At 52.6% G+C, this 14358-nt stretch overlaps 3 protein-coding genes across 3 annotated transcripts; all 3 read right to left on the bottom strand.

The window, feature by feature from the left end:
- Positions 1–783: 783 nt before the first annotated feature.
- Positions 784–7626, bottom strand: MAA_09892 (polyketide synthase; the record flags this gene model as incomplete). Its single annotated transcript, XM_007827890.1, has 5 exons — positions 784–2508; positions 2585–3343; positions 3403–6864; positions 6922–7222; positions 7313–7626. 5 exons carry the CDS (start codon positions 7624–7626, stop codon positions 784–786), a joined length of 6561 nt encoding a protein of 2186 aa, XP_007826081.1.
- Positions 7627–9487: 1861 nt separating this feature from the next.
- Positions 9488–11041, bottom strand: MAA_09891 (Low affinity iron permease, Fet4; the record flags this gene model as incomplete). The annotated part of the gene is made up of 1 exon (XM_007827889.1): positions 9488–11041. One exon carries the CDS (start codon positions 11039–11041, stop codon positions 9488–9490), a length of 1554 nt encoding a protein of 517 aa, XP_007826080.1.
- A 2275-nt stretch (positions 11042–13316) lies between these two features.
- On the bottom strand, positions 13317–14045 carry MAA_09890 (uncharacterized protein; the record flags this gene model as incomplete). Its single annotated transcript, XM_007827888.2, has 4 exons — positions 13317–13362; positions 13418–13582; positions 13637–13855; positions 14020–14045. 4 exons carry the CDS (start codon positions 14043–14045, stop codon positions 13317–13319), a joined length of 456 nt encoding a protein of 151 aa, XP_007826079.2.
- Positions 14046–14358: the final 313 nt, after the last annotated feature.

Genomic DNA, 14358 nt, shown 5'->3' with positions numbered 1-14358 from the left:
CTTGCGTGGGTGTTGATGGCAAATCATATGCACGTCTGTGAAGTCGGCGGCGGCTTGACCTTGTAACCTTCATACTCATGTCACACCTAGCTTAAGCATTGAGATTACCGGAGCAAGGCATGACGCTACAAAAGATCATCCTTGTGTCGGTGAATCTGGAGACCTGATGCTACTTCAAGTGACACAGCAATTTGCCGGCAGTGAAACGTCAACCAGTAGGTGTCTGTGAACGTATTGGACAGCTAAAGAGATAGTCAAAGACAGGAGCCATAGCGCTACTAGACTGAAACACGCAGATACACTGGCTGCGACTAAAGAGGATTTCAAGTGCCATATAGCACGGGTCGCAGAGACCATGTCTCAACATGAATCCACTCAGGTATCCCTTGAGCTGCTGAATTGGAGTCGTCGCGCCAGGAAACTATTGACGACTTGATTGGAGCAGCCTTTTCAATAATACGGGAGTCTGCGAAACTTTTAACTTTGATCCCTCTGCTCACTTCATAAAAACAAGCCCTTGAGAATGGCCACCTTGCAAAATGAATATAAATAGCAAGCGCCTTGCGTCCAGAAGAAGTCGGCTGTATTCTCGAGCTCACAAACGCCTCCTACATGCTGTTCTCTCGGGAATTTTAATCGCAAGCATTCGCGATCCAGTAAGAGTAAGAGACTCACAAGATCCGTGGTAAAGTTCATCACCTCGGAAAGTAATTATTATTTCATGCATTACTCCCGAGTTCATGTTCAAAGCACGTATAAGTCTACCAGGCATATTATACTTGTTCATCTCAAAAAGCTATTCACCATATTTCCGAGTTGCTTCAGCTGATGTACATCGTCCATCATTGTAAAGTGATCAGCCAGGTCCAAGATCTCTATGCCAATCCTTTCGGATCCCACCAAGCGCTTCCAACCAGTAGCAGTGAAGTTAGTGCGATCTCTCAGAATCCAACTGATGTCACGATTACCAGGGACGTTGAGCTCTCTCTCTTGGTCGTCGAAATCATTGTTGGCCCCTTTCCTTGCGTATACTAGCAAAGTGTCCAGGTCAGTATTGCTTGGAAGTGGCAACGGCGAATAAGCTCCCAACACCTCGACCATGCCATCAAAATGCTGGAGGATCCAGTCTGCCACGTTCCCCGTTCTCCCAAACCTTAGTACATCTTTCAAAAAGAAAGACATTTTCCTCGATGGGATCTGTAAACCGAAGGGATCCGGTGAGTCTAGTAAAAGCAATTTCCTCACAGGAACGCCTTCATCAGCTAATTGTCGTATGGCTTCATATGCAAGTACACCTCCTGCGGACCAGCCCCCAAACACCAGATTCGGAGTCCCGCTGGGGTAATTTCGCCAACCGTGCAACTTATGAGTCTCAAGGATGCGGCGGACTTCAACCAGTTGCCTGGCTACAATTTGAGAGACCGTGATCTTCTTCCGAATCAACTCTAGGCCATTCTTGCGCCAGGGGCAATTGACTCCGTACACGGCCACGTCTTTGGAAAATGTCGGAGCTAGGCTGGCATATGATGCGGCTGATCCAGATCCATCTGGGAAAAGGACCAAGACGGACTTGGCCGTGCTCACTGAACCGCTCAGAAGCACAGAGGCTGCCGCCGAGTCTCGTGAGAGTATTGATCCGTGGGAATTCTCGGCTGAAATGGACTTGGGAATAACATCAAGTACCTGCGTCGTAGGGGCGCTTGGGAAACCAGTCTTTATAGCTCCTGCTGACCCTGGGCTTGGCAAGTTACAGAGAATCTTGCGTAACGCTACCTCTAAATCGAGAAGAGTCTCGCAGCCCATGACGGTGGTTCCCGTAATCTTGACGCTAAGCTTGTCACTCAGTATCCCTGCAATTATTATGGCAAGAAGAGAATCAATGCCGGCGTCGGCAGTAGAGGTAGATGGCAACAATTCGTCGACAGGTGTGGCCGTTTCGCGGGCGATCGTCTCCCACAACACGCTTCGGATCGAATCGCCGTCTGATGTTTCTGACATGCATACCTCGCTCGTGGCTGAAACGACGCTCTCATAAGCACTGGCAACCTCGCTGCCATTGGAGGAGTTGTCGTCTGTTGAGGACGAATAGACGAAACTGCCCTCGCAGCCCGTCAGGTGTTGTACTTGGCCTACCAGCCCACACGCAAGAAGTTCCGCTGAAGAAATACTTAGTCCAAGCTCTTGTTGAATGCGAGAAGTAATGGTCAGAGATAGTAGTGAGTCAATGCCCAAGTCGGCAAGCTGGGACTCGGGGTCCAGATCGCAGGGTGGGATCCCAATTTCTTGACAAATAATCTCCATCACAGGCCCAAACCCAGACGCAGAAACGGATGACGTATTGTCGATGGCCGAGGCTACTTCATGAGAAACACTTTTCTTGGCATTGCTACCGGAATAGCAAAGGTCGGAATCGTGCCGAACAGCCCCCGTTGCGGCTGGCTCTTGTCCTCTGACTAGGCGTTTCGCAGGCAACAGATGATTGAGAACCCGACGTTGCATTCCGACAAACTGTGATGTGTTAGAGGTCAAGACAGAGACGAGCGGAGTAAAGTGCAATAAAAGCGGTTGGCGAGGCTCGACATACCTTGATTCCTTCGTACACGGCTACTATCCGATCCCCATCAAGGACAAACACATCGCCAACAAAAGTCGTCTTCTCTTCAAGCTGCATTCTGCAATATGCGCGATACGTCTTTGATGCCGTGAGCTTCTCGGCATGGCGCAGCCTTTCCCATCCGTGGTTGATAAATACTTGCTCTTGGTTATTCATGGCATCATTAGCATTCATGATGAAGCCCGAAATATGGCCCAAGCTGTCAATCCACCTGGCATCCATACCGAGCCGGCCCTCCCGGGATTCAACTTGGAATTGCACAGTCGAAACGGCCTCCAACGCATCCGTGTCCAGCAGAACTTGGGACATGCCCTTGAAAGCGTCACTGTAGTCGACCACGGCGGCAAACAATTTGTAAACCATGCGTCGTCGCAGCTTCTGACTATTGTTGCTTCGTTCAAGCGCCTGGACTCTTGACATGACAAGATGTGAGTTGCGCTTCCAATCCGCGAGCCAGCGCTGATCGGGAACAATGCGGACATTGACGGTAGCATGGGAAACAGGTTGCTCCCCAGACGGAGCAACACTGGAAATAGACAAGCTGAGCATGTTGGAGCTCCAGTCTGCTTCCGTTGTGACTCGAAAGATGCGGGTTGTTTCATCGTCCTTTGCAATAAGAGGCTGGTCGATGCGGAGGTTAAAAATCTCCAACCCGGTACTCTCTCGACACAACTTGCGTTCTTGCACGAGGTACTCGCCAAGGGTCAGGGCAATCTCGGCATACAGCGACTGCAGATAACAATAGTGAGCTGGTGGGCGTTGTGCAGATCCGGTACACATGGACTTACCGAAGGGCAAAGAAATGAACCATTGATGGCATGGCCTCGCAGAACCGGCAATAGCTCCCGATGAAAGATGTCTGATTCCACAACCATGCAAGACTTGGTCTGCGTGTGCGTCTCCTCTATGACCTTTTGCGCCACAGGAGATATATACTTGAACGTTTCGACTCGAGTCTGGCGTTCCCCGTCTTGCGTCTTTCCCAAACAAATCTTCCTCTTCACACAAAAGTCATCTTTGTAGTCGATCCAGTAGTTCTTCAGGTCCCACGCGTAGCGAGGAAGTTGTAAAACCACATGCGCTGCCGGAAACTCGCGATGGTATTCATTCCAGTCCACGTCCATACCTGCAAGGTACAGCACCTCTACCGCCTTGGCCATGGTTTTACATCCTCCCAAGTTTTCTCTCAACGTATTCAGAACCTGTTCCCCCGCCCCGAGAGTCTGTTTAATCATCGAGGCGCAAAGAGGGTGCGCTCCGACTTCCAACCAAATCACACCATTGCCAGACAACCCTTGGCCCTGTGCCACGGTCAAAGCCGTGCTAAAGTCGACAAGACGCCGACTAGCCCGCGCAAGATACGACACGTTGAGAGCGCCGTCTTCGCCTTCCGCCACAACTCTCCCCAGCAACGGCGAAATAAAAGGCACCTTGGGAGAGCGGAAAACAACGCCGGCCTGCGCGGCGGCCGCCTCGAATCCCGGCAGGATAGGCTCTACCTGGCTCGAGTGAAAGGCAAACGGCACGTCCAACTCGACGGTTGCCAATCCCGCCCCGTGGGCTGCGATAATCACAGCAGGCATTTGGTCCTTGGGGCCTGCCACGACATGCGCGCCAGGATGGTTCGCGCAAGCCACCTCGACGTCGTTCCCTACCACGCGCAGCAGACGCTCCGTCTCCCGACGCGACGCCTTGACGACGAGCATGCCGTGCGTGCCCTTTCTGCAGTGCTGGTCCAGCAGCGAGGCCCGCCTTCCCACGAGGTATATCGCGTCGCCGGCGCTGATGACACCCGCCGCGTATAATGCGGCGTATTCGCCGAGCGAGTGGCCGATGACGGCAGTTGGTTGGATTCGCCATCTGCCGAGGAGCTTGACGAGCGCGAGCTGGGTGCATAGAAGGGCTAGGTGGGAGGTGGCCGTGTTGAGGGTGTGAATCTCAGCGCTGGTTGAGCCGTTGATTAGGCTGATGAAGCTTGGGAAGCCGTAGTTTTTGGCAAGTTGGTCCAGCTGAGTGACATCCTGGCGGAAAGACCGGTAGACGTTGAAGAGCTCTCTGCCCATGCCGATGTAGAGGCTTCCCTGGCCGGTGAATGCGAAGACGATCCGGGGCCGTTTTCCAAGAGGCGGAATGGGCTTGACCGTCTTGGGGTCTTGGTTTGACAGTGATGCGAGGTCTCTTATCAGCGAGTGCACGTTTTCCGCGGACACCATTATTCGATGCTCGTGATGTGTGCGTCGCGCTGTGGTGGTGTAGGAGAGCTCGGAGAGCGCCGTGTCCGGATGATGTTGAAGCCATGACGCGAGCGATTGGGCATTGTTCAGAAGAGATGATGCCGTTTTTGCGGTGACGGAAACTAGATGGGTTTGACGGTTGTCTATTTCCTGGACATTTCCCGACCGTCGTGGCGCCTCTTCCATCAGGACTGCAGTGTTGCCACCGGCGGCACTGAAGTTGTTTACGAATGCGGCTCGTTGGGTGGAACTTGGATAACGAGGCCACGCGGTGGGTTGGGCTGCAATGTACACTCCTCTTGCTGCCAAATCTGCAGGATAACTGCGGTTGATTCGGGTCTTGATGCCACAGTGCGGCGGTATCTCATTGTGCTTGAGCATGAGGAGGATCTTGATCAAGGACGTGATACCAGACGCAGCTTCGGCATGTCCGACATTTGCCTTGAGGGAGCCGACGTATAACGGTCTGTTTCGTTGGGTTTCTGACCGTTCCGTTCGAGGCGCAAACGTCGATAACACGGAGCTCATTTCAGTGGCGTCTCCAACCTGCGTTCCGGTCCCGTGCATTTCGACTACGCCGACCTCCAGAGGGTCGTAGTTGGCCCGCCGGAGAATCTGTTGGAATAGCGCGGCCTGGTCTCCCTCGTGCGGTCGAGTGATGCTCTCGGCATGCCCGCAGTGATTCGTATCAGCCGCGACGATGACGCCCAATATTGGATCGTTGTCAGCCTCGGCATCCTCCAATCGTTTGAGAATCACGCTGGTAACGGCATCAGCTCTGCAGTATCCATTCGCTGCATCGTCAAATACGTTGCAGTTTCCGGTGGTGGAGAGAAAATGGGCTCTGTCCAGGCCGCAGAAGAGGTTGGGGTTGGTCATGATGTTGCTGCCACCAGCAATGGCGGTATCACATTGCCCGCTCAACAAGTAGCTGCAGGCTATCTGCAGCGCCGCAAAGCTGGAAGAGCATGCAGTGTCGATACTAAGACTTGGTCCGGATAGACGGAAAAAGTAGCTGATGCGCCCGGGACAAAACGCTCGATTTCCCCCTGGTATGAAGTAGGTGTCGACATTTTGCGAAGCGTTGATGTCGCGCCAGTCATCGCTGGTTGATCCGAAAAACACACCGACACGGTCGTCTTGAGTACTGGGGGTTCTGTTTCGGACAAAGCCTGCCATTTCCATGGCTTCGTATGTTGTGAGAATGGCTAGTCTTTGAGCTGGGTCCGTGTTCTCCGCCTCTCGAGGCGACATGTTGAAGAATCGGGCATCAAAAAGACCGGGCGAATCCACGAAGCATCCGTGCTTAACTCGGAATTTATTCGTAGCCCTTCCCTCCGCATCGTAATGTGTCTTGTGGTCAAAGCGATCATCTGGGATCTCGCGGTGGACGTCGCGACCCGCGCGGAGGAGCTCCCAGAATGCTTCAGTAGAGTCCGCTGATGGAAACCGCCCAGAATATCCAATAATAGCAATTTTGGATTGTTCAAACCTCCCAGGGATGTGACTAGTATCAGCAGTTACTTGAGACACATCTGTCATGTCCAAATGAATCCCAAAGTTGTTAAGCAGTGTCGTGGAGAGCATCGATGTTGTTCCATACGCGATCGCTGTGAGACGACATCTGCGACTCCCCATCTGGCTTAGACGTTCGCCGCATGATCTGAACACGGCATCCAAGTCTAACTGCCGTCTTAGTGCGCCGTCAACCGCCATCCGAAGGCGGCCCAAGAAATCCGTCTTTGTGTCGGCGCTAGAATATGCGGGCAATAGAGCGATTCTCGATGCCGCGGACGTCACGGCATTTTCCGCAACTCCTTCCATAATCTCATCAATATCCCGCTCGCTAAACAGGTGCGGCGCATGATACGGAGATGCAATGTCCAACCACTTGACTCTCAGCTTGTCCTTGTTGACTGCCACAAAGTCGGACAAGACAAGAGGTCTTCCACCGAGAGTCGTGACTTCAGTAGGGGTTCTGGCAGTAACCCATATTGCTTCATAATCTTCCAATACCTATTCAGACCTAATTAGTCGCAGGATCTCTTCCCAATCACGTAGCAAGTAGCTTACAGTTGCGGACTTGGTGAATGAGGCGAGGAGCTCCTCAACGGTGGCACTTGTCGTTGGCAAAACCGACGCAGACCAAGTCATTGACGCATCACTCCTTTCAACCGCAATCGTCTCTCCAACCAAGAATGACTTCAGGCCGGTTCTGAAAGCAGCCAGCGCAGACTCTACCGCCAAGGGAACAAAACTAGTCACTGATGAGGAACAGCTGGCGGCCGCAGCAGTAAAGTTTCCCGCACAGCTGCTGATTATGCACGCATCCGCCGCCGACGGATATTCCGTGGCTGCATTTCCGCCGTAATGGCTGCGGGTGTTGGTTAGGATACGGTCTCATGCAAGCAACGCCATGTCCGTGGCAGTAGTCAGAAGTCAGGAGATGGGTCTGGTAACTAACTGGATAAACTGAGCACTCTGCAGCACACTCAGCAAGAAGAGTTGTAATGCGGGTCGACCGGGAGCGCACTCCCAGTTGTCGAGGAGATCTACAAGTGTCGAGAACCTCGGGAAGAGTTGTTGCTGCGTGGATGGAAGGCATCCGAGAAACTGGCGAAGGCCGAAACTAACACGTACAAAGAAATCGGAAAGGTTGGCATTGTTTTTCGAATGTAGTAGTCCCTGGAGAGAATCCAGACACTCGGAGGCGGCGAGATCGCCAAATGCAATAAGCTCCGGGTCTTTCTGCACAACATCTGTTGTGTCGGTCATCATTTCGGTTCAGTAGGATACCCAGTTAAAAGTATCAGCATGTTCATGCCTGAGTAGTATTGCAAAAAGCCAAGTTGGTCTGCATGCCTCTCTGTATCCGGGGTTGGAAACAACTTCATCAGAGAGGATTGATTTATGGATATATACATCAACGGTTCATCTACAACATCTGTCTTTTTTCAACAGCAATGCGAACAAGCCTGCCGGCCGCCGAGATTGGTTTACCAAGGCCATTTGTCATTATAGTGATGATACGATGCAACCCCTGACTTGCGGTCTTTGTCGTCTTGTGTCATGTAAGCTCGGGCTTCTTTATTCGCACGTACCAGCAGCGTGGTAACTCATACCGTTGCCGATAACCTCATGTGGGACATGAATGTCCTTTTGCGGGACCTCATTATGGAATCCCCAGGTTATGGCAGGGTAGTAACTGGTCTCATGACAACATGACCATGTATCAGGATTGCAGTTTGGGTGTCTCACAGTTTTGTCTCGGCGACTCCACCCACAGGCCATGGCATCTGAACTGCTTTGAACATGGGCGCGGATATGTGATTGACAGATAGAAAGAACCAACAACGCCGCGGCCAAGCCAGCACGGACAGTTACATGTTCAGCGGCCATTTTACAACTTGCACCCAGCTGCTAGACCAAAACGAGAAGAGATGTCCGTAAGTGAAATTATCTCCGGCCTTGTCGAGATGAAGCAATTATTCTCACGATAGTACAGTTGCTAATCTCAAGTATGGTGTCATGGTTGTCATGCTACAGCAACTGTATGGCTTGTGGTCTAAAGTTGTAACCAAACAGAAGACACAAAGTCGCAAGGCAAAACCCACCTTGCGTCATATCCGGTTGAAGACTGATGTACTCGGTATCTTCACAGCTGAATTCGCCTGTGTCACCCTTGCCTGAAAAGCACGGACTAATTTCATGACTGGAATTACACTTGATCACAAATCATGTGCTGCCAAGCCATGAACCAACAAGCCGGGTCACCACCAAGCGCAGTGATCATTTCATCAGATGGTCAGGGCTTTTGTTCAGCCCTGGAATGGAGCAGTGTGATCTCGATACGGCTTCTCGTTGGCGTTTGGAACAAGGAAGTGCATTCTTCATTGGCTTCTGCCCCCTGCATGGATGTATGTAACCGTCCACAGCATTTCCTGCCACGGCACCAGCTTGGCACAGCATCACGACCAAGTTTCTGCCGTGGAAGGACGAGTGGAGCTGCAAGTGGTCTTTGCTGAGAAGGCCCATGGGAGGGTTTTCGCCGTTCCGACTTTCAGGAACCTGGGCACCCTGGCATCGTGTAACAGTGATAGTAGGGGGGACTTTAAGCGGCTGGATTTCCATTCATTGTCAGATTGAGGCTGAACAGCCGTTGAATGAGGCGCATTTCTGACTTGAATCGGGCCGTTGTTTCCATCACGGTGTAGTTGGGTTCCGGGTGTCACAACCTGCAAAAGGGCAGTTGGGCCAAGCTGTTGGGTAAAGCAAATGACATGTCTCGGCCTTTTTCTTTTGGTCAACTACTGAAAATGATGGTTGATAGCTTGCGGTCGGTGAAAGTAACCCCGACCAACTGCATCACTGAACCGCGAGTCCGCGACAGCAGATGCGCTCGGCCGGCGCGACTTGATCCTTGACATCTATCAGTCAGTCAGATGGAAGCATGGAAGCTTCCTACATGTGAATCCTCTTCAACACCTAAACTAGCCCGGTACTCTTTCACACATTCTATTGGTCCATGCGGTCCCGGGAAAACAAGAATTGAACAATGTGAATAACGGCTTGGGACAAGACACCCTTTTGGCTCATCGACGCATGCCGTCTAGCCGCCGCAACACTGCCTCACCAATGTCTACTCCAAAGCAACAGTATCCGGGGTCTTTTCGGTGGCTGCTTCTTCACTCTTCTCCAAATGATCAACAAACGACAACATCCTCAGTCGCCACAAGTACATGTTGTGAAGATCAGCTCGCCACGCAGCCTCGGAGAGATTATGTCCCGTGATGAGAATCATCATGAAGAATGTCTCAACGATGCTAGGCGGGATATTGCAAAGCAGCTGTCCCGTAGTAGTCCATTTCATCGCGCTCGCCCCAACAATGAGTCCAATGACGACGACGACGCCCAAAATAACGGTCAACTCGTGCGCGCAGATGACGCCCATGGCGTTGGATAGCCGATAGTTGACGGAACCAAGGTTGACCACGGCCTTATCCGGCGGAGGCACACCCATCTCATCGGACATGGCTACATCCTCGAGCTTGGCACTCTCGAGCGCGGTTTCTTCATACTGGTGCAGCCGCTGCTGGACGTTGCGCAGGACAAATCCATCCACCAGCCCAACCAAGCCCGCATACGTGCCGATGAGAAGCCACCAGTTGTCATCCCACATCATCGCCGGGCCGATGCAGATCCACACGACCATGACAATGATGAGCAGCGCAATGCCAACGAGGGTCCCGACGACGTCGGCGTAGTAGAAGATGGCGCGCTGGATCCCATTCACGCGAGGCGCGGGAATGACCACGACGGGATTCTCCTCGGCATCACCGGTGAGGCCCCGAAGCTTCAGCTCCACCTCGGAATCGACCTCGAATATAGCATCCAGGCACCGCTCAATGTACACCGTGTGCCGCTCGCGGATATTCGCCAGGAAGGCAAAGATCAGCACCATGAGCGCCGAGGTAGCCGAGTTGATGTACAGCTGCCACCGGTCACTCCAGCCGCAGTAACGCCCAAACGCGAGCCAGACGGCAATGCACACCCAGTACACGCAAATGGTGGCAAAGTGCCCGAGAAACGCGGCAAAACAGTTGGACGCTCGTCCGGCCCAGTTCTCCGCGGGAAGCTCTGGTCCAAACCTGGACGACTCTGCGGCCTGGACATCCTGGATACGGGCGCGTTTACACCGACCACTGGCTAGGACGCGGCGCATCATCCTCTTCTGGCTCTGGGTGCGCGACCTCAGACTCGCGGCGGCTCGTACCTGGCGCTCATAGCCATTGAGCTGCTGGCGCATGAGCAGCGAGTCAAACAGGTAGCTGATGATGGCTTGGATGTCGGAAATCAGAGCGGCCCAGTTGTCTTGCTCGCCGTAGCGGATGCCGGTGAAGGCCCAGACTAAAAGACCGGCGACGATGATGAGGAAGACTGGCTCGGAGCCCGAGGCCGTGACGAGGGCGTCGAGCCATCGGTCCAGTCGGCCCGTCTTGGTCTGCGCCACGTAGCCGGTGATATTGTTGACAGATTGGGAATCCGACGCGTTGGCGTCGCTTACCACGGCGATTTGACTGTCCTTGCCGTCGGCGATGCTGGACTTGAGGGCGACGTGCTGCGTCGGGGCCCTCTCTTCGATGGCGCCCTTGATTCCGGGGGCGGAGAGCCAGTTGATGATTTGGTTCAACATGTCGAGTTGCCGTAGCTCGGGGCGGGCGCCAACTTGGACAAGAGTAGCTGGAATCTGCGAGGATTAGTTCAAATCTTCTCATTTTCTTTCCCTCCTGGTCAGTCCGATGGATCTGGGGTCGCCGCCCGACATACATGGTACAAATTAGTTTTCAACTTGGACGACCAAGCCGGAGGTGTTTGTCGTCGTCGACACCCTACATTCAGGGTAAAATAGCTGCAACGCTCAGAGCGCGGGTTCCATCAAGTGAGTCTGATCGAATCAAGCTATGGCGGCCAGTACTCCTCTGATACGTCGATTAGAGTCATGCCCAGGTGAACATGCCTCGGGGTTGTCGAAAAGGTCGCCAGTGTTGAGATATCGCGGCGCGCTTGCGGCCACGATGCTTGGAGTCTTGAGAATTGGATCCGATGCGGTTGACAGCTGGAAACAGTCGGCACCGTACACCTATTTGGTTTATATGTTTATATGTTTCGCGAGAGCAGACAAATGAACAATGGGCGGTGCGAACAGCAGGGGATGTCGGATTTTAACAAGCAATAATGTAGGCAACGCAGGCGAGATGTCCACATCACATGCCAGCCCTGTTATTTATTTATCGAAGAAATTGGACTTGACTTTTTTTCTTCAGCCCCGTCCAACGGGTATCCGGCAACTCTGCAACACGCGGAACGTCGTCCGGCCCATAAAAGCCTACTTCCATTTTAGGCAGTATCTCGTGCCTGTGAGGACATCGATACATGTACTCCTATGAGGGATTTTCACACGATGCGTAAAACGCGTTTGGCGCGGCCGACTGTGGCTGTGCCGATCGCCAAATTTTTCTTCAATAGACAGACCAGCTGCGGGAGGCGGACGAGCACGACCATCACCAGTGATGACTGCAGACGGATGGAACGCTGGAATCCTCCCGTCTTACTCCCCCATTTATTGGCCACCCTTGACCAGTCCATAGTCTGCAAGTTGATCTGAAAAAGAAAGAAAAAAAGGTAGTGCGGCCGTGAAGGCCCGACCGACGCAAAGGGCATGGGTGACTCTTCTGCTCTGCCATGTACAAATATCGCGATGGCTTTCGGCTCTCGGCACACAACACTGGGTCCTTGGAGAAAACTTTTTCTTCCAGGCTGGAGCTTCATCAAGCCTCGTCGATATACCGGGCAATGGGTTCGACGGGCCAGTTCAGCCCAGGAGGGCGACCTGGTGGGCAATTTCTGGTGCCAGCCTGAACAAATCGGTGGCATCTGACCCAAGACAAGCTTTTGCCAAGGTTCCAACAGGGACATGCCGGCGATCGGCAAACTTCCGAAAACATGGCTTGCTCGTGATGACTCTGACGACGCGGTGCGCCCGCCGTCTGGCGTCATGCCTTCAATGTTGTGCCGCTTCTGGTGGCAGAAGACACTACAAAAGTAGACATGAGTAGCGATCGTTTCATCTTGGGGTCCGATTATCGCGACTGTAGCTTACTGCCCTGTTTACAGCGTGGTACATGTATCTCACGCTAATAGAAACGGCCAACTTGGAGAGTGCAGATGGAAGCTGCCTGAGAACAACATAGCCCACGTGTTTACAGGGCACCTTTGCAGATGCGGCTGGGACAAAATTGAATTCATGCATAGATCAACGCATCGATGGACTCAGCCCTGTAGCGCCATGACGGTAAAAAGCTGAAGTCTGGCGATTTTGTCAGGTTTTGGCCCCATTAGATGCCACACGGGACGGGTCGTCACCGTCATCTTGGGCCAAAGTGGTTGGTTATAAACTGTATACTCTTCAATACCCATGATTTGACAGTAGTATAGTTTCCTATCATGGCATAGAGGTGTGTCTCGGAAGCAGGCTGGATTCAAATGCGTTTGGTTTGACGCAGAGCCCACGAATGGCGTCAACCTGAGCACCCTTGGTTCCTGCAACACGACGCAGTAGCGTGGCATTACAAGAGTATATCGCTCGGCTCCAGAACAGACCCCAACCTACGCGGCAGCAAATGTCCTGTCAGGCCACCACCTCCATCTTCTGTCTCCCTCGACAATCTTCGTATGGTGTACTGGTTGAGTCGGTGGTCATGCAAGACTGGTGGTACCCGGCCTGACAAGGTCGGACCAAGGACACCATGTCATCGGGTTCACCTGGATAAATCAGTATTTTGAGTAAATGACGTGTTTCTACGACTTGAATGATTGTCAATTTCCGCAGATGCCCGTGTGAGTTGTCGATAACCCTGGTATGTTGACGAATAAAGCCTCAAACGCGGGTAGTTGCACAGCGCTCACCGTTACAGACCGCCGTTGTCATCATCTGAGCCATTGACTCTTTCCCGCCTGCGGGTTTGTAACCCTGATGCCGCTCTCCATTCCCTCCGGCGTCATGACATACCCATCTAGTGTGGATGCGCGGCCGTGGCTCTCAACGAAAGACAGCACCAAGTCTTTCTGCTGGGGGTCGTACACCAAGTGCTCGTAGGCCTTGTCGTTACATACCATGGGCTCTATGTCTTTGAGATAAAAGTTCACTGTGTAGCCAGTCAGCTTCTTGGGCTTACTGTAGGTCGAATTCACCGTACTCACTCCAAAGCTTATATTCTTCAATGCATACCCGCCAATAAGTCCGGACACGTACGCCAGATCCTCTTGCTTCTCGGGCATAAAGATCTCATTTTCCAGTATCTCGGCATCAGTAAGTCGTCGCCTCTTCCCTGCAGTTGTCTGCTCGTCCGGCGCCGCTTCTTGGCCATTTTCATCATCATCTATGTCGAAGTCGACATCTTCATAGGCGACGCTGGCACTGCGCCTCGCTGCTTTCGCTCGCTCAATGCTTGGATCCTTGTACTCTCACAGGCCTTTTGTGGAGTGGTATTTGTGATGTCCGACAATATTGGCGTTCAGTCAAGCTGCACACTGGACAATCTCGCGGAAACAGCGCCCATGCGCTTTTGAAGTCTACCCAAAGCGATCTGCTAGATTTTCTTGTTGGCGAACCTGAGTCCAGCGAACATTTCATTCATGGTGGCTAGTAGGAGTCAGGTATGGCTTCAAGGCGTCCGCCTTTTCGGCAGTCATTGCGAGGTTGGCGATTTCCTCTTGATAAAACCACAAATCTTGGAATGGTTCGGCGAATGTAAGCGTGTACTCTGTGTCCAGCCGGGATCCAATCTTCTCTGTAAAGATTGGCTTCAGCGATTCGACGAGCACTGGGTTCTGAACGTCAGCGGAATGGTACTTTAACGGATGGATGCCTCCAATACATGGCTTTTCCCGGCCCTTGATTTTGAAGACTTTGATCGCCACACCATCACAATCCTTTGCCACAGAGCTGGA

Source organism: Metarhizium robertsii (genome assembly GCF_000187425.2).
Source record: "Metarhizium robertsii ARSEF 23 chromosome Unknown MAA_Scf_4, whole genome shotgun sequence".
Lineage (NCBI taxonomy): Eukaryota > Fungi > Ascomycota > Sordariomycetes > Hypocreales > Clavicipitaceae > Metarhizium > Metarhizium robertsii.
Note: the sequence above shows the minus strand (reverse complement) of the source record. Positions and strands in the feature narration are given on the sequence as shown.